The 19,116-nt window shown below is 41.5% G+C and overlaps 2 protein-coding genes across 12 annotated transcripts in view; one reads left to right on the top strand and one right to left on the bottom strand.

The window, feature by feature from the left end:
- CRYZ (crystallin zeta) overlaps positions 1-12,016 on the bottom strand; it is a 26,500-nt gene extending 14,484 nt beyond the window's left edge. The window contains exons 1-3 of the mRNA XM_002715917.6: positions 11,971-12,016; positions 6,602-6,718; positions 4,823-4,975 (exon numbers count right to left, since the gene is read on the bottom strand). Of these exons, the coding sequence (XP_002715963.1) occupies positions 4,823-4,975; positions 6,602-6,712 (264 nt within the window). The 5' untranslated portion in view covers positions 6,713-6,718; positions 11,971-12,016. The remainder of the gene's footprint in view (positions 1-4,822; positions 4,976-6,601; positions 6,719-11,970) is intronic.
- TYW3 (tRNA-yW synthesizing protein 3 homolog) overlaps positions 11,994-19,116 on the top strand; it is a 26,317-nt gene continuing 19,194 nt past the window's right edge. For 4 of the 11 annotated variants that reach the window (XR_016237277.1, XR_016237278.1, XM_002715915.6 and 1 more), the window contains exons 1-3: positions 12,097-12,408; positions 16,004-16,084; positions 18,030-18,128. Coding sequence is in view for 5 of the 11 variants with exons in the window: in XM_002715915.6 (XP_002715961.1) it covers positions 12,235-12,408; positions 16,004-16,084; positions 18,030-18,128 (354 nt within the window). In the remaining 6 variants the exon portion in view is untranslated. Of the gene's footprint in view, positions 12,512-12,667; positions 12,912-16,003; positions 16,085-18,029; positions 18,129-19,116 lie in introns of those variants that run through there. The other 7 variants (XR_011390151.2, XR_016237275.1, XR_016237276.1 and 4 more) reach the window with 5 other exon arrangements.

Genomic DNA, 19,116 nt, shown 5'->3' with positions numbered 1-19,116 from the left:
TTCACTGCATACCAGGGGCCCATTTTGAAATTGTGAGCCCTAGTGGACAGAATACTATAAAAAAAAAACTGTGTAATTGTTGTTGGGGGCTGCACTCTGGTAAGGAATGTCGGTCCAGATCGGTTGCAGGTCCAGATCGGTTGCCTTGTCTCTCATTTGTCTCTCATTTGCCTCTCATTTTCAATAAAATTCATGAGTGACTGTCAGGGGTTTTTGTAATACTCTATTTTAGCTGATGAGTGGATGCAACAATCCACAGACCCCCTAAACAAGAAATCAGATAACCATATTTAGTTTTTCTTTTTCTTATCTTTTCATTTTTTATTTTTTTCAGATCACCATATTGAGCGCAAGATGAGCCAGGGCAGGTTTCTCCACTTGTCACAGCACCAGAAACACAATCAACTCTCAATAAATGTTTGCTGGGCCCATGCAATGGACAAGCAGATGCATGACTATGGGTGAGATATTGCAGTACACAGGCAGGAGAGATCCGATGTAATCTGTTAAGGGAGATCAGACTGCCCTCTACCAACACCTTCTCTAACTCTTCCTTTCTTGATCAAAATTGTAATACTCCTCGGAATAGTAATATATTATGGCAGAGACTATAATAAACAAATTTGAAACAGTTACAGCAATATGCAGTGGGATAGAGATGAAAAAAACCCAAAAGGCACCCAGGAGTCAAAGAAAAGTATTGATGCTTAATAGTTCCCCCTCTATACAATCAAGATTAATCCTGTCTTTTGTAGCTTACAAAACAGGTTGAATTGGCTGAAATATAACTCCAGTATTTATTGAGAATTACACTGTGTTGTAGCAGGTTAACCCTCAGCCTGCAATGCCCACATCCCATATAGGTGCCAGTTCGAGTCCCAGATGCTCCACTTTCCATCCAGCTCCCTGCTGATGTGTCTGGGAAAGCAGCAGAGGATGGCCCAAATGCTTGGGCCCCTGCACCCATGTAGGAGACCCCAAGAAGCTCCTGGCTTCAGTCTGGCCCAGCCCGGGCTATTGTGGCCATTTGGGGAGTGAAGCAGCAGATGGAAGATCTCTCTCTCTCTTTCTCTGTAAACTCTGCCTTTCAAGTAAATAAAATAAATCTTTAAAAAAAAAAAAGAATTACTATATGGAAAACATTACTTTGCGTTGCATGTGGGATATTAATAGCAAGAAACAGTTCCTAATTTCAAGCATTCCATACTCTAGGAAGAGAGAAAAAAAGGGCAGAAACTATTATAATAAAGCAAGGCAAAAAGGTGAACCATCAAGAAGTATAAGAAAAAGAAAGGAGTAGCATCTAAACTGAGGAAAGAATAGCTTCATTGAGAGGCAAATATTTGCCTTGGGTATTGAAAGACAAAACAAAATTTGAGAACCAGAACTGGGAAGAGTCCTAATGGGTGAAAGAAACAAGGTTAGCAAAAGAATGCAGGGCCAATGCTGTGGCTCAGTGGAAAAAGCTGCCGCCTGTAGTGCTGGCATCTCATATGGGCGCCAGTTCCTATCCTGGCTGCTCCACTTCTGATCCAGCTCTCTGCTGTGGCCTGTAAAAGAGGTGGAAGATGGCCCAAGTCCTTGGGCCCCTGCACCCACGTAGAGGACCTGGAGGAAGCTCCTGGCTCCTGGCCTCGGATCGGTGCAGCTATTTGGGGAGTGGACCAGCGGATGGAGACTCTCTCTGCCTTTCCTTCTTTATCTGTGTGACTCTGCCTTTCAGATAAAATAAATAAACTTAAAAAAAAAAAAAAGGAATATGAGCTGAGAAATTACCAGCATTTAGTCTCAATGGACTGTTATATATAATATTTTTGAGAGATAAAATGGGAAGAAATTTAAACTGGAGTATTAGGGGACAGGCACAGTGCGTTAAAGCTTCATCCTGAAGCACTGGCATCCCATATGGATACTAGTTCGAGTCCCAGCTGCTCCACTTCCTATCCAGCTCCCTGCTGATGTACCTGGGACAGCAACAGAGGATGGTCTGGGTCCTTGGTCCCCTGCACCCACATGGAAGATCCGGAAGAGGCTCCTGACTCCAGATCGTCTCAGCTATCGGCTCAGCTCAGCTACAGCTCTGGCAGTCATGTGAGGAGTGTACTAGAAGATGGAAGACCTCTCTCTCTCTGTCTCTATTGTGACAGGGTTGCCTTAAGTTTAAGGTTTTTCCATGGGACACAGCCAGTGGTTATAGGTTATCTTGCTTGGTTGTTTCAGAGCAGAGACTGTTCCTTTGAGAGAAACAAGTTACAGGTATCAGTCTGCTCCACCGGCTATAACCAGCATATTTCTGGCTTCTGTACTTCGGCTTGCTTGCTTTGATAATGGTCAAGGCCACCAAAATGTAGTTTCTGCCTTTAAAAGACCCCCCCTCCCCCCGCCGCCACTGCAACTCGGGGCTGTCTTCTCCAGACTTGCTCTGAGAGGGCAGTCGCCAGCTGGCTAATAGACTCCTAATGTGACCTCAAAAATCTCACTGTGTTTTTAATCTGTGCGCCCCACAATACTACCTCTCTCTGTAACTCTTTCAAATAATAAATAAATCTTCAAAAAAATTGGAGTATTAAACCCCTTGATTCATGCATATAAGTTCCAATTTAATTATGCTAAGCAAAAGGATCAATATGAAAAAGAGTACAAAGACGAGAGAGCCTGGGACGGGCCGGGACGGACAAACAGCTCATTACTACAGCATAAACTTCTGAGAGGGAAAGGGTGGAGATAAGAATGGAAAGATGGAGAAGAGCACGAAACAGCCTTATTTTATAACAGCTAGAAACTTTAATAATATCCTAAAGCCTATAAGGAACTAACACAAGAATCAAGATGGAGGTAGGGGACAATCAGAATTACACTGTAGAAAATGATTCTTTCTGGAGTAAGGGGATATTTGAGAGCAATGGATGGCGGGTGATAAGTTCAATGTCTACACAACAGAAATCCAGGTCAAGGGTACATTTGCGTAGGTATCATAACCCGAACTACACTGTAAGCAGTGGGTGTGGAGAGGAGAGAGACCAGTTCTAATACTGGGGAGATGACGGAGGGAGAACGAGGAGACAAGACTCAAATCCCAGAAGTCAGCAAGACAGCCACATGGGATAGGGATAAAAGTTCAGTGAGGAAACATTAACACAGTGTCAGACACGCTCAGTGCGAGGTTCCTAGAAGGTGACCATGTGAGTTGAATGTCCTTCAACAGACTTTCTACAGCGATGATGACAGCAATGTTCTCTACTTGAACTGTCCAATGGGGTAGCTGCTATATGCATGGGGCTATGAGGCATTTGTAATGTTGCTAACATAACTCAAACTGAATTTTAAGTTTCTATTTCATTTGAATTTTAAATTGCTAAATACAGATTGTGGCCAGTATTTTTTAAAAAATTAATTATTTTAAAGGCATAGAGACAGAGGGAAGATCTTCCATCCATTGGGTTCACTCCCCAAATGCCGGCAACAGCCAGGGCTGGGCCAGGCTGAAGCCAGGAGCTCAGAACTCCTTCCAGATTTCCCAAGTGGGTTGCAGGAACCAAAATACTTGAGTCATCACCTGCTCTCTCCCAGAGTGTGCATCAGCAGGAATCTGGAATAGACAGCAAAGCTGGCACTTGAACTCATGGATTCCGATTTGGGATGTGGGTACCTCAAACTGAGCAAAACACACTGCAGCAAGTACCCTCCATGTGGCTACCATCTTGGACAGCATAGGTCCAGAGCTTGGTAAACAATTCTCAAAGATCCCACCTGTGATGATAGAAACTGAGTGAGTGAGCCCATTCTGGAAAAGCACAGAACACAGATAGCCCAGGTCCAGTTAGGGTCTGGGAGCCCCAGGCAACACCAGGATTTAAGGAGCACCCAGAGAAGAGGCGGCTTAATAAATAGTTGCCCAGAGAAGAAGTGGAAAGGAGAACAGGAGAAAAATGATGTCACGAAAGCTGAAGAAAAAGTTTTTTCTAAAGAAAAAGTTAAGTGGCTAAGAGTGTCAAATGTCACAGGGAAGTCAAGAAAGATAATGACATAAAAGGGCCCATTAACTCCAGCAGTACAGAGGCCATTAGTGACATTAGCAAGAATCATTTCACTGGAGCTATGGGGGCAGAAGGCAGATTGCCACAGGCTAAGAAGGGGAAAGCTGTATGAATTTGCCCGTCTTCCTGTACAGGGGCACCTTAATCTTCTTGGTCTCAGTCCAATTTTGGTAAATGTGCTGCCAAAGTTGAGTAGGTCAAGAAATTGTGAGGAAAGATGCTAGAACATGAGTATAGTAAGAATATTCAATCTATGTTTTTATGTCTTTTGGCACATAAATAACAAAAGCACTGATCATAATAACACTTTCATTGACCTTGGTCTGACTCTGAGCTCTGAAACTGTATAGTGACCTTGCCTTTCTCCACGTTTTACTTATTCTTTAAAATAATTAACTTTCCCTTTATTCTGTAAAGCTAAATTTATAAATGAAATTAAAAATCATACTGGCCTGTATATTAACAAGAGTAAGGATATAGTATGAATATATTTTCTTGTTTGTTTTCTTTTCTAACATTATCTCTATTAAATCAAAAGGATCACAGTTTATTCTCTGGAGATGCAAAGATGCAGAAATTATCCACATTTACTCCCAACAATGCAAAACAAATAAAGCCTCTGGAGAAAAAGTATTTATTTTTTGACTAGAGGAGTCCCCCAAGTGGCAGAAAAGATATAATGGGGCCTTTAAAAGCCTTAAATACAGACATATTTTAAAGTCATGCTAAAATATTTTAAGAAAAAAAAAGTTAAGCCAAAACAGAAATAACTAAAAATGCCATACCTTGAAAGCAGACACATTATCTCCGACAGCTTCTATGACCCCAGCCACATCTGAGCCTGGAGTATAAGGTAAGACTGGTTTTATAATGTGAGTGCCAGAGCGAATATATGTCTCCACTGGATTTACACCACATGCGTGGACTTTGATTAGAACCTGTAATGACAATGTATTTTAGTTCACAAAGAACATGTACCCACTCATTCAGCATTACGCTATGCCTGTACTATAACGGGAGTTATAAATACAGAGTACAAAAAAAAAATCCATAGAATAAACAAGTACTAGTCTCAACAATCTCACCTAACTTTGCAAACCTACAAATAAAAATAAAAAACAGAATGGTTTAAGAACTAAATTAAAAACATTTTGCAAAAACAGTGTCAGAAACTCCTAGAGGAATACGTGGCAGCAGCCTCTGTGTGTTAATTAAGCCTATGACTTCTTCTTCCTGGGTCCATGGAAGAGCATTATTTTCTGGATGCCTTCATGGTTAGTAGGAGCCAAGCACCTGAATTCTGGTCAATGGAATGTGTCAGAAGTGATGAGTGCCACTTGCAGGCCAAGCCCACGAAACTCTCGCCAGGCAATCCTTGCTGTTTTTACCCTTCCATGGAAAGTTTGATGGATTCGAGAGATGGCAGCAGTCATAAGATAAAAGAAGCCAGGGTCCTGAAAGCACTATTGGAGAAGAGGTACCTACCAACGTTTTGGAATTTAGTGAATGAGAAATAATTTTGTGTTGTTGAATCATTGAAATTTGGGAATTACATCTATTATAGGAATTAATTTTGCCTTAATTAATACAGAATGATTACTCTGCCATAAGCATAAAGGATGGCCTTACAGAGGAAGCAGCAAGGATCCTCAGGATGAGCAGAAGTTCTTTAGGAATAAGACAATAAGGATATAGTAGTGAAAAGGAATTGACAGAAGAATAGTCTCTTGAGGAGAATGGATAAAATTTGATATTGTTACAGCATAGTCCATAAAGAGGGAGTTATAAGAAATAAATCTCTAACAATTGGTTATTGCCAAACTGCAAAAACTCTCATAAGGCTTACTGAGGAAATTAGACTTGGGAGCCAAATAGGGCACATTAATAAAAACACAGTAAGTTTGAACTAAAAGTATATTGTTAAAGTCACTGGAGATGACCAAACTACATTTAAATTCTCTTAAGTCATAACGTGAGAAAGCATGAATGCAGAAGAAACCTATTTTCCTACTGGGTACAAAATGGAAATTATGAAGGTTCGCAATAGAATAACTTACTCAAAACTACTTATGACTCCATTCAGAAAGATCCAGTGAATGCAATACAGAGATGATTTTCAACTTTAAAAGTTTTCTTATAAACAACAGTGATTTCTTTTCAAAGGCCCTCTTCACTAATTATTAGGTCTATGTTAACTTTGTCACAGTTCACACACACACGCGTACTTCAAAGGGATTCTGGAAAATGGAACTAAAAGATAAGTTTACCTTGGTGCAAAAAAATTTATAAACCACTCAGTTTTTTCATAAAATGCATTTGTCCATGCACTCTTTGAAGGTCCCTCATATGCATGGATTTCAAAAAATTTTTGCACTGAAATACACTTATCTTTTAACTTCATCTTCCTAAACTTTTGGAACTATCCTCATATAAATAGTCCAAACTTTGTCTAAATTCCATGCCTTTAAAAATCATTCTGAATCTGCTTCTTTTGAACACAAACTTGATGTGCTCGAAACTCAAACTCAGTGTAATTATTGCCTGAATGAAGTAATTATTTCCACCTGATGTTCTTTTGGAAATGGCACTGCAACATCCGACCGGAGTTTCAGCACTTCTGGTCCACCAAATTCAAAAACTCGAATAACTCTCATCAACTTCTGTCCAGTCGCCATGGTGATCTAGATACCAAGAAAAAAAATTAATGTATTGTCACAGTGTATCTAGGCTATCACGAGGTTTTTTCCCTGGAGGGGGCAGATCAAACAATTTCTCAAACAACAATTTAAATCATGAGCTTACCACTGATTTCATTTCATGTTTCAGGACCTTTCATCTAAGAACTCTTTCAGCTACAAAGTGAAATACTTCCCACTACTTCCCTTAGGGGTTCAGTGCCTTCAACAGGGAATCAAACATGCAAACAAAAACATCTGGATAGACCTAGCATGATACCATATCTTATGCCTTCTTTTGTGTAAGCTTGAGTTGCAACATCTTGAAATTTCAGGAGCTGACAGAAATTTTAATAACTAAACCCACAGAGAAATATACAAAATAAACACATTTACTTGATCCCCAGCTTTAACAAACCTTAACATTTGAAAAACCTAAATCATTATTGCTAACAATGAAGCCTGCTGTGCCCACCATTCTCCAACCCATTTCTGGCCTACCCTTTTAGGAGGTGACTATTACTATGAACACAGTGTTAATCACCTGGAGTATGTTATACTACTACTAATGTATATGTTTCAGTTAATAATATGTTCTATTGTTTTGCATGTTTTTCAGTTTTATCTGGATTTGTTTGTTCTTCATTCAGCAGTTTGCCGTTTCCTCCCAGCATTAAGCTTTGAGAATTATTAATGTTGAAACACTTGGCTGTGTGCAGTTAATTCATATTCACTTTTAAAGATTTACTTATTTGAAAAGCAGTGAGAGAGAGAGAGAGAGAGAGAGAGAGAGAGAGAGAGAGAGAGAAAGAGGTCCTCCATCTGCTGGTTCACTTCCCAAATAGTTGCAAAGGCTGGAGCAAGGGCTTTGGAAACTAACGTTTGAATCCCAGTTTTATCATTTATTAGCCACATTGTCTTGGGCAAAGTGGTCAACCTTTTGAACCTCAGTTTTCTCATCTGAAAAGTAGGCGCCTACTCAAAATTACTGTGCTGAAGATACAGCAAGCACCAAGCGCAAGGCCCGACAAATATATGCTCCTTTTCCATCTAGTCGTCTTTCCAGCTTCTTATTCATAAAAATATACTCCCTTTTATAGCCATCTTTAACTTAACAGTATTTACAGAACTTTGGTTACAAAAACAAGCTGCAAAGAATCCTAGATCATCATTTAAATAAAACATTAATACCAAACACTGGTTGTTATTCATACCACATGTATTTCTGAACATTAACTTTATGTGAGGCACTGTGCCAAACCCAGAAAACCTAGGACAGACACAAAATGTGCCTAGCCCCCAGCTCCTGTGAGCTCAGAGCTCTCACTTTCTCACACATACAAACATTCATCATATAAGGTGCTCAGCTCTTTTTCTATTTTTAATATCTACTTCCGGTGCCAGCGCTGTGGCTCAGTTGGTTGTCTCTGCTTGTGGCACCAACATCCTATATGGGCGCTGGCCCTAGTCCCGGATGCTCCTCTTCCAAAAATTCACCTCTCTGCTATGGCCTGGGAAAGCAGTAGAAGATGGCCTAGACACTTGGGCCCCTGCACCCACATGGGAAACCCAGAAGCTCCTGGCTCTTGTCTTTGGATCGGCGCAGCTCTGGCAGTTGCAACCATTTGGGGTGTGAATCAGTGAATGAGAGAACTTTCTTTCTGTCTCTCCCTCTCACTGTCTGTAACTCTACCTCTCAAATAAGTAAAATCTTTAAAAAGAAAATCTACTATCTTTTCACTTCTTTCACTTGCATCTATTCTGCACCAACAGACACCACCAGTATCTTCAAAAAATTAAGCACTATGAAAGCAAAATCACTCTGAAACAGTACCTGTATCTTGTACCTGACACATATATTTCTGCCCTACATTTTGCCATTGGCTGAATTGGAAGGCAGGAACAAAGGAAAGAGGAGATTCATCCTTAATACTGGATTTATGAGATTCACCTCCCTTGCCTAGTACTATTGTATTATCACGGAGCTTGCAGAGGGATGGGGTATGACCTTAATGGCACTACCTTCTATTCTGTTTCTCTTGATCTTTTTTCCCACTGAATTTATGCCATTCTGATTGATCAGCTCCAGTCTGCACTCATTGCCTTTGAACTCTGCTACCCAGAGAATCATCATCTGCTTCATAATACAAGTACTGTGTCAAAGGGAATTACAAAAAGAATAACATAACATGGCATACTAACAGCAATTACAATAATTAAATTCCCATAATACCTGATTCCTTCAAAAACACACAGGTCTGACACTTCCATGGATAGAATTATTTTCACAGCATGTAGAGAAGCAACAGTTATTAGAACTGTTATTTTATGCAAGAGTAAAAATAAAATCACCATTTATTTTATGGATGAGAACACATCACAATAATTTGACATGGTCAAGGCCAGATAGAAGTAAAGCTAGAACACAAGTCCTATACCATAAATGTAGTTAGATAGTTTTGTTTTTCTCTTTCCTGTACAATCCTGTTCATCTGACCCTTTGCAATGCTGGCACAGCGGACTCCTAATTCATTAGGAGTGTTTTATACTGATGATAATAAGACAGACTGAGCTAACACTATGCAACTGAACCAACCTTCAGGTAGGATCACTTATTTTATGGTTAAGATACGCACTCAGAGCTTGACAGTTCACAAATGCTCACAAGTCAGGGAATGCAGCAGATACAAAGGACATGATTCTGTCGGGAAAATATAATTTCCTTTTCTGGAAAATGGGGATGGTATTCCCTAGCATAGAATCCTTGTGAAAATGAGCTACAACAACATGGGGAAGTATTTCACAGTGGGCCTTCCCTACTGTAAGCTCTGTATTATTCAGACTAAGCTGTGGTCAGCAGGGCTTATATTGCTGCTGTTTTTAAATTAAACTTTATTTCAATTAGATCTTTCTACTTATCAAATCTAAGCTTCAAAATTTATTTTTTAAAGATTTATTTATCTTTTTATTTGAAAGGCGTAGTGTCAGAGAGGTACACAGAGAGATTTTCCATCCATTGGCCCACTCCCCAAATGACCCCCCCAGACAGGACTGTGCCAAGCCAAAGCCAGGAGCCAGAGGCTTCATGTTGGTCTCCCACGTGGGTGGCAGGGTCCCAAACACTGGAGTCATCTGCTGCTGCCTTCTTACGTGCATTATCAGGAAGTGGAACAGCAGGGAATTAAACCAGCACTCTGGTATAGGATGCTGAAGTCAAAGCAGCAGTTTAACCTGCTACAACACAACAGGGCCCCTAGAAAATTATTTTGACATGTGAGTTTGGCACAGGGATTAAGTCACCACTTGGGACACCCTCATCTCAGTGCCTGGGTCAGGCTCTGGCCCAGCTTCTGAACCAGGTTCCTGCTAAGGCAGACTCTGGGTGACAGCAAACGATGGCTCAAGTAGTTGGGTCCCTGTTATTCTCACGAGAGACCCAGATTGAATTCATGGCTCATGGCTTAGATCTGGCTCAGCTCTGAGTGTTAGGGGCATTTTGGGGGTGGAGGGAGTGAAACAGCTTTTGGAAGACTATTTCTCTTTCATTTCATTCTCTGTCTCTCTGAGTGTGTGTGTGTGTGTGTGTCAGCCTTTCGAATAAACAAATTAAAAAAAAGTGTTGGGGACAGTGCTGTGGCATAGCAGGTAAAGCCGCCACCTGGGTGCTGGTTCGGTTCGAGTTCTGGCTGAACCACTTCCGAGCCAGCTCTCTGCTATGGCCTGGGAAAGCAGAAGATGGCCCAAGTCCTTAGGCCCCTGCATCCATGTGGGAGACCTGGAAGAAGCTCCTGGCTCCTGATCTGCACAGCTCCTGCCATTGCAGCCAATTGGGGAGTGAACCAGCAGATGGAAGATCTCTCTTTTTCTCTCTCTCTGCCTCTCCTTTTCTGTGTAACTCTGACTTTCAAATAAATAAATACATTAAAAAAAAAAAAAAACTGAACTAGCAAGACGGAGTTCTGAAAAAGGAAAAAATCTGTTGAACACTTACATAAGTGGAATGTCCTCAGAGAAGAGTAAAGATTAAAAAAAAATAAGAAAAGATAAAAATTGACTACCTTGGTTTAACTTTTGGCTTCATTTTTTTTTTTTTTTTACCTCTTAAAGGTGCCAACTTTATAAACCTAAGTGAAATTTAAAATTCCCCTTCAAAAAGTGATCTTTTCCAAGAAATGCTTGTAGCTATTTGGTTTAAATGAAAATTAGGACAGGAAAAATTTAAGAGATACATTTTAATGTACAATGAACAGATTGAGTCACAGTCAGAATCAAGGCACTTAATGAGAATAGAAATAAATAAGAATTTCCAGCGAAAAATTTAAAAGTGAGAACTGGAAGGCAAGTCAATCATTACAATTGTGCTGCTGCTGGTTAGGAATGACTCATGTAAATATACTGTTTATTAACCCAGGGGGAAGAACCCTTAAAGTGCACATCATCTCAATGCTCACTATGGATAAGAAGGAGAGGGTCTTGGGTAAATTTGGGTGGCACAGGGCAGGGGCTCTCCAACGCTGGGGAAGTTGAGCTCCCCCAGCTCGGTAGGTTTGCTGGTGAGCTGGCTTAGGGCCATGGAGACTTAACGGGCCTCACACAGCCACCTCCATAAGCTGCGGACAACACGCCGGACTTTAGCCTTTAAACAACCGATGCCCTGGGCAGAAGTCTCTAGAAAGTCTGTAAACATCCAACGATGTGTGAACAGAGTATTTCATATATTTTTTTTTCCTTTTGAAACTTATTTTAAGTGGGGGCCATAGGATCAGTAAGACCATATATTTCTCACCAGAGTAGGAATGCAGGCAACCCTGAAGGCAAGGCTGCAGGCAGGCCCGGGTGGAAGCCCTGGGAGAGCTGTAGCTGCGGGTACCTAGGAGAAGCGCACAGCTGGGCTACGGGCAGCGGTCCTGGGCAGACTGGCCAGCGTCGCTGCAGGACCCCCACCCCACCCCAGCCTGGGCTCCGGGGTGGGGGCGGGCGGTGAGAAGGCGGCGGAGGTGCCAACGGACGCCCCGCAGGGTGGCAGCAGCTGAGACAAGGATACCACTGAAACCAGGACTGGGTGCCCGTGACCGATGGTAAAACTCCCCAAGCGACTGAAAGACGGGCACTCTAGGCGCCCGGGCGGGGAGGGTCTGGCGCGCCTTGTGCGCGGCAGCCTAGGGGGCACGAAATGAGTGCAGCTAAAACCCATTGAGACAGGAGGCACGCAGCTTCGCGGGCTGCACAACTTAAGGGGGCTCCCGCAAACCACTTACCCGGCTCTAGAGTGGAAATCAAAATGTGCGCAGGCCCCTTCGGACTACTAAGAAGGAGGCGGGCCCGGGCGTCTCCAACCTCCGCAAGCTCCGCCTCGCTGGCGCGCCCCTCCTCTCGACCAGTAGAAAGCCAGACTGTCCCGAGTTCGGCACGGGAGAGGAAGTTTGGGCCTCGTCGGCCACCGCTCGCTTCAATATGGCTGCCCCCAGGGAGAAGCGCGGGTGACGTGAAGGTGGTGGGTGCAGATCCTAAACCCGTCAAGCATGGATCGCAGCGCAGAGTTCAGGAGATGGAAGGCGCAGTGTCTCAGCAGAGCGGACCTCAGCCGGAAGGGCAGTGTGGACGAGGATGCGGTAGAGATTGTGCAGCTCCTGAACGCGCAGGAACAGTTTTTCACCACCAGCTCCTGCGCGGGCCGCATCCTCCTCCTAGATGGGGTGAGGCTCCTTTGCACCTTTTTCGGCGCCTGCCCTCTAGCTCGCCGCTTGAGGAACCGTGCCTATTCAGTCCAACACCCAGTTCAGGCTGTTTGTGCTTCTGGTGGGTGGTCTCGGTTTCGTTATCCATGGAACTTAGAGGGTGAATTACACCAGTGCTTCTAAGACTTTATTGTCAGTCAGTTTAGGATTTTGGAATAGAATGCTGATTCTGTCGTTTGGTCTAGTGTGGGGCTGATACTGTGTAGTTCCAAGAAGTTCCCCCGTGATGGCATCTTGTTGGCCTAATAACTACAGTGAGTGGCAAGGATTATAAAATTTGATTTTTTGAGTACCACGGAAACTTAAAAAGACTTTCTAGCCTGATGATGTATTGAATGCTTTTCCTTATCCACCCTGCCAAATCAGTTACTGCCTTCTTGTCACCGGCGTTAAGTTTACTGCCTCCAAGTGGCCAGCTCCATTATTACAGCTCTGCTGGTTTTCACAGTTCAAACACAACAGTAGGTTCAAGTTCCTTTGAACTTAAAGTTCAAGGGAAAAATTGGAATTAAGAGATATTTATTTTAGAACAAGAAATTTCGAAATGTATAGTATGAGTCTCCAAAAAGTTAACAGAAAGATGTGTATTGTGAAAAAACTATGCATGAGTTTCAAATTTTGGGGGAACCAACATAAACTTTCCTTTTAAAAATTTATTTATTTATTTATTTATTTATTTATTTAATATATTTGAAAAGTAGAGAGACAGATCTCCCATCTTCTGGTTCACTCTCCAAAATCCCACAACAGCTGGGCTTGGGCCATGCGAAAGCCAGGAGCCAGGAACTCAATTAGGGTCTCCGCTGCCCTGCAGAGTCTGTATTAACAGAAAGCTGGAATCCAGATCAGAGCCATGACACTGATGTATGCGCTCTAAAATGGGATCCCAAGAGGCCTCTTAACCACTAAACCAAATGCCCGCTCCTAAACCAATCTTCTATGTTCCATGAACTTTCTGAAGTCTCCTCATGTATGAGATAGTAGTCAAGTCCTCAGACTTTGGAGTGATGAGTGATACTGCTTAGATTCCAAGCTAGTTATCAGAATTACTGGACATGTGACCTTGGGAGAGTTATTTTAGCTCAGCCCCTTCTTGTCCCATGAACTGAGGAAATTGAAGAGCATAGGGATTTTGTGTGGAAGAAGTGGGATAATTTATTTGAAATATTTAGCATCATGCCTACTCTGTGTTAAGTGTACTGCAAAAGTTGGCTGTGTGTTAATTTTACTCATAATATTTTATTTAGAGCATGGGAGATAGCACCTTCATGGATTCATTCTTTAGGTCCATCATAGATGGATCCTTTGCTGGTCTTCCAAGTTAGCCACAGCTTATTCATTTTATATTGGTTCTATTTATTCTGAAGCACTAGTACTCCTACCCCCCTCCCTGCCACCCCACACACCCTGTCTTCTCTTATTTCCACTACCCTGTCTCACCTGGATTTTTGCACTGGTTTTGTGTTAAACTGTTCTCTTTTGTCCAAAGAATGTCGCATACTAACAGATTTGGCTTTCTGAAGCATAGCTCTGCTTGTCAACTATGCTGAAGTCTTTTATTACATATTTTTCCACACCAGAAATTCCAAACCCCTACTCTAGTATGTATACCTTTCAACCCTGTTTTATCTTACTTCTCTTCATCTTTATTTAGTTACAGAAACTGAAATATTCTTTTTTTATCTTGTACTTGGCTCCTTTTGCCTTTGTTCATTTTACCCCTTGAAATATTTCCCCCATCTCTGTATATATGAGATAAGATTCTTCCAAATCCCTTCTCCTACTTGAACACACACACACACACACATACATACACACAAACACAACCCACTTGGGAGTAATGACTGCTTCTTCTGAACTGGCTTAAGACTTTACCTGCACCTCTTTTCATTTTATTTATTATCTTATACCTTGTATTATATTTGTTTTTTTTCTCTGCCTTATTTCAGGAAGGATTTGGAGCAATTTACAGGAAGGTAACAAAAGAAAAAATAAAACAGGGGATGATCTGCATAAAGGGATTATAGATAAGGTAAAACAGAGATGACATTCGTTCCCAAATCATGCTATTAGATCTGCAAACTCTCAGAGGTAGAACACACACTGGGCTCTGATCTAAGACTTAGAGTATCCTGCAGAAAATCAGATACGTAAGTCATCAAAGTCTTACAATGAAAACAAAACAGTTATTCAGGACTAGTTCCAAAGTCAGACAGCAAGAGTCTCCTGTGGACTTTGGGTATAAATAGTTACTTTATAAAAGTGTAGTTAGTTTGTAAAAATATAGGGACAGTTGTAGTTTCCTGTATCATCTTTGTCTTAAGGGTACAATCTGTGTATACCCAAAGTACCTAATAGAATTTTGCAAATAAACCCTTATTCCAATTTTAGGCACTGTTTAAATGTTTGCCTTCTTGGGGCAGGCATTTAACCTTGTGGTTAAGATACTATCTCACCCAGCAGAGTACCTACACTCAGTACCTGGCTCTGGCTCCTGATTCCAGCTGACTGCTGATTAAACCCAGAGAGGCAGCAAATGGTGGCTCAAGTAATTGTGTTCCTGGCCGGCGCTGCGGCTCACTAGGCTAATCCTCCGCCTGCGGCGCTGGCACCCCTGGTTCTAGTCCCAGTTGGGGCGCTGGAGTCTGTCCCAGTTGCTCCTCTTCCAGTCCAGCTCTCTGCTGTGGCCCGGGAAAGGGAGTGGAGGATGGCCCAAGTGCTTGGGCTCTGCACCCCATGGGAGACCAGGATGAAGCACCTGGCTCCTGGCTTCGGGTCGGTGCAGCGACCAGCCATAGCAGCCATTTGGGGGGTGAACCAACGGAAGGAAGACCTTTCTCTCTCTCTCTCACTCTCACTCTCACTCTTACTGGCTAACTCTGCCTGTCAAAAAAATAAATAAAAAGTAATTGTGTTCCTGCCACCCACATGGGATACCTGGATTGAGTTCCAGGCTCCTGCCTTTGTGGGCATTTGGGGAGTGATCCAGCACATAGGAGCTGTCTTTGTGTGTGTGTGTGTGTGTGTCTCTCTCTCTCTGCCTATCAAATGCATTAATAAAGAAAAAGAAAAAGGTTTGGCCTTCTTGTAATTTCAAGCTTTCAGTCCCTGCTCCTTTTGGAACTAATTCAGAGGTCACAGATTTATGCCCATAGAGACCAAGAAGGTATCATAAAGACGTGATCAGCACAGGTGTTGGAAAGGAATGCTCTCCTACAAAAGGAGTTCACATTCTTTTTTGTTTGTGTTTTGTGCTAGCCAAATACAACAGCTCAGGCATCACTGGTGTACAACCTCGTATGATGCTTTTCTCTTCACAAAATCATGACCATAATGCAGAATATGTTTTTAAGTATTTTTCACATTATTTTCTTTCTGTTTCTCTTATTTAGGATCATTTTGGCTTTCAACTAACTTTACTCAAAAAATATTGAATCATTTTCAGTAATACTTCAAATCATGGCCTGAGATATTAATTTAAGAAAGCCTATAATATGCTATAAACTACAGATATTATTTTTATAAATATTAAATATGTTATTTGTTGTTTTAGGGCATAAATGGCTTTGAGGTTCAGAAAAAACAGTGTTGCTGGCTGCTGGTTACACATAAACCTTGCGTAAAAGAGGATATGGTAAGTTTTTACATATACATTTAGAAGTAAACTTTTAAATTTGCAGCTACTTTAAATACATATGAAAGAATAGAAAAATTCAGGGTGATTTATATATACAATTATAATGGCTAAAGTTTATAGTGCCTGGAAAGGTTTCATTACAATGACTTTTTTCGGTCATAGGACATAAAAATGTGGACGTATATATATGTATGTAAGCAGCCATGATTTAATGCTGCTCAGCAAAACATATCCTCTTGGATACCTCAGAAAGTTCATGAGTATTAGACATACTAGATCTGGATTTTGAAGTTTACTTCTGCCATTTGATAATTCTGTGACCTGGAACAAACTAGAAGGAAGAGGGTTACTAACTCTGTGTTACCAGCTTTACTAATGCAAATAAATTACACATTACTTAACTGGATTACTTGAAAAACTTCATATCTAGATTGTTTAGTTTCCTAAATTAAAGTGTTTTGATAGGTTCATATAAGTTTGTATTAGACAAGCACTTTTCTTTTAAAACTTATTTATTTTATTTGAAAGGCAGAGCTACACAGCTACAGAGAGGCAGAGGCAAAGAGAGAGAGAGAGAGAGAGGTCTTCCATCCGATGGTTCACTCCCTAGATGGCCTCAACGGCCAGAGCTGAGCTGATCCGAAGCCAGGAGCCAGGAGCTTCCTCCCAGTCTCCCATGCTTTCCCAGGCCATAGCAGAGAACTGGATCAGAAGTGGAGCAGCCGGGACTAGAACCGGCGCCCATATGGGCTGCCGGAATTTGCAGGCAGCAGCTTTACCTGCTAAGCCACCATGTCAACCCCAAGCACTTTTCATTTCCAGTGAATTTAGAAATCTGATTCTGTCTTATGCAAAAACGATTATTTAGCTAGAAAGGACGGGTGGAGTTAGAAGCAGACACTGCAGGTTCTGGCTCAGGTACTCTTGGGAGTACTCCCTCCTTCTCCATCTTTGGGTTCTGCTTCTCTCTACATGTTTGCTCTTAGTCTGTTGAGCTGCAGATGATGGTTGTGGCAGGAATGAGAGCTGCCAGCAACCCCAACAGGAAAAGACATCCTTAATCTAAGAATCCTGTATTGGTCCCAGAGTAGGACTCTGATGTGGCCTGTGTGGACAAGGTGTTCCCTTGAACAATTATTTTTGCTGGTGGAATGGGCAGCATTAGACATAGACACTTGACACCTGTGATATGATAAGGAGAATGATAAATGGCAGGGTCATGATTATCAGTCCCACCAGAATCAAATGGTGTGAAGGAGTGAGGGTGCTACTCAGGGATGCTAAGCAGATGGCACTAATGACTGTCTTATCTAAATTCTAGCCCAGATGTAATGTTACATGTTTTCCTGAGTAGTCAGGATATTCTGCAGGATAGACTTTAACGTGGGTGCAGCCAATGTCAAGGCAAGTAAGTACCATGTAGGGAAAAGACCAGTGGATGACTCAAGGTTGGTAGGAACAGATAACTCACACCCTAGGCTTAGGTAGCACAGCACTTATCTACAGCAGGAATAGAGACACAGTATGTGAGATTCAACCCCTTGCAACCTGTCCAACTCCATGACTAGAGGATCTCTGAAGATCTCTTCCATGGCTGACAAGTGCATTGTGGTTGCATACATCCCACTTTGTAACACAGTGGAGCACCCAGCCTTTCCCCTTGGGATCTGAAATATGGATAACTGAGGACATACCTGAGGATCAGAGATGCTTATGTAGCTAAACAGTTCAACGCACGTTTATTTGTGCTGTACACGGAGGGAGCAGGAATGCACCATCCGTATTCTGAGCTCTGTGTGCAGTGCGATTTATGAGCTTACCAGTGTATGTCCTATACTGAACACAGGAAGTTTCCAGGTATAACTGAAGTTATGTATGAGGTAAAGGGTCACTAAAGAACGGGATCAAACTGTGTATCTAATATCATTTGTCATTTATTTAGATTGTAGCTCTGAGGAAGGCGAATGGCGATGCCATTTTGAAATTTGAACCATTTGTTCTTCACGTGCAGTGTCGACAATTGAGGGATGCACAAATTCTGGTAAAATTTTATGATTATGTTAGAATGTATTGGTTCTGGGGGTAGATGGGATTTTAAGCCTTATATCTCCTGTAGAAATTAATGTGATATTTATTCCATAGTTTATTTATTTATTTATTCATCTGGCTGATAGATCTGTTTCATTTTTAGCATTAATAAAAGATAATAATTACTAGCAAAATGTAACTTCAAAGTTATAGTTCCTGTTTTCTTCCTCAACCAACCTATTTATAAATTTCACTTCACTACTGTATATTTTGCTTTTGCTTCCTGAGCTTCAGAAAAGAAAACCATGGAACTACATGTAAAATTGTCTTTAAAGAGTATTTCATTTTTCTCACTATTTAAATTAGTATTAGGTAGATGTATGTTTAGTTTTGATTCTCTGTTTGATTTTTCTGTTCATTTTTCTATCTTTTCAATGTTTATATATAAAAAAATTGTATATAAGCTTTCATTCAACAAGCATGCAGTGAGTCCTGATGTGGCAGGCATTAGTGGTATAATAGTAGACAGGATTAGAGGCTTAGTTTTCCCTTTAAATTGGGAGATAGAGAAAACAAGTCAAAAGATAATAAGAAAAGAAAATAACTACGAACTCCAAAATGTTCTAGGAAAGTCAAAAACAAGCCGCTAATAAAGGCTGGTGTGACGGATGGCATGCTTTAGACAGGCTTCTCTGAGCAGAGTATTTTTAAGCTAAGACTTAAAGGAACAGAAGAGGCAGACCTGTAACTGGGAAAATAAACTTTCTAGGCAAACAAAAAAAGCTATGCAAAATTTATGAAGCAACAAAGAACTTTGTGGGTGCACAGAACAGAAAGAACAGGGGTCTAGAGGAAAGAGTGGAAACAGAGGAGGTAAGAGAGATGGAGTAGGACATTTAGTGTCTTAGAGACCAGGATGGAGCTTGGATTGCTTTCTAAGTGCAAGGAAACTTTATGAAGGGAAAATTTCCAGCAAGGGGTAGTTGATGAGATTTGTGTCC

The sequence above is a fragment of the Oryctolagus cuniculus genome, chromosome 7 (genome assembly GCF_051225735.1).
Source record: "Oryctolagus cuniculus isolate XC-2025 breed Fujian yellow rabbit chromosome 7, ASM5122573v1, whole genome shotgun sequence".
Classification (NCBI taxonomy): Eukaryota; Metazoa; Chordata; class Mammalia; order Lagomorpha; family Leporidae; genus Oryctolagus; species Oryctolagus cuniculus.
This window is presented reverse-complemented; position numbering and strand designations above follow the sequence as displayed.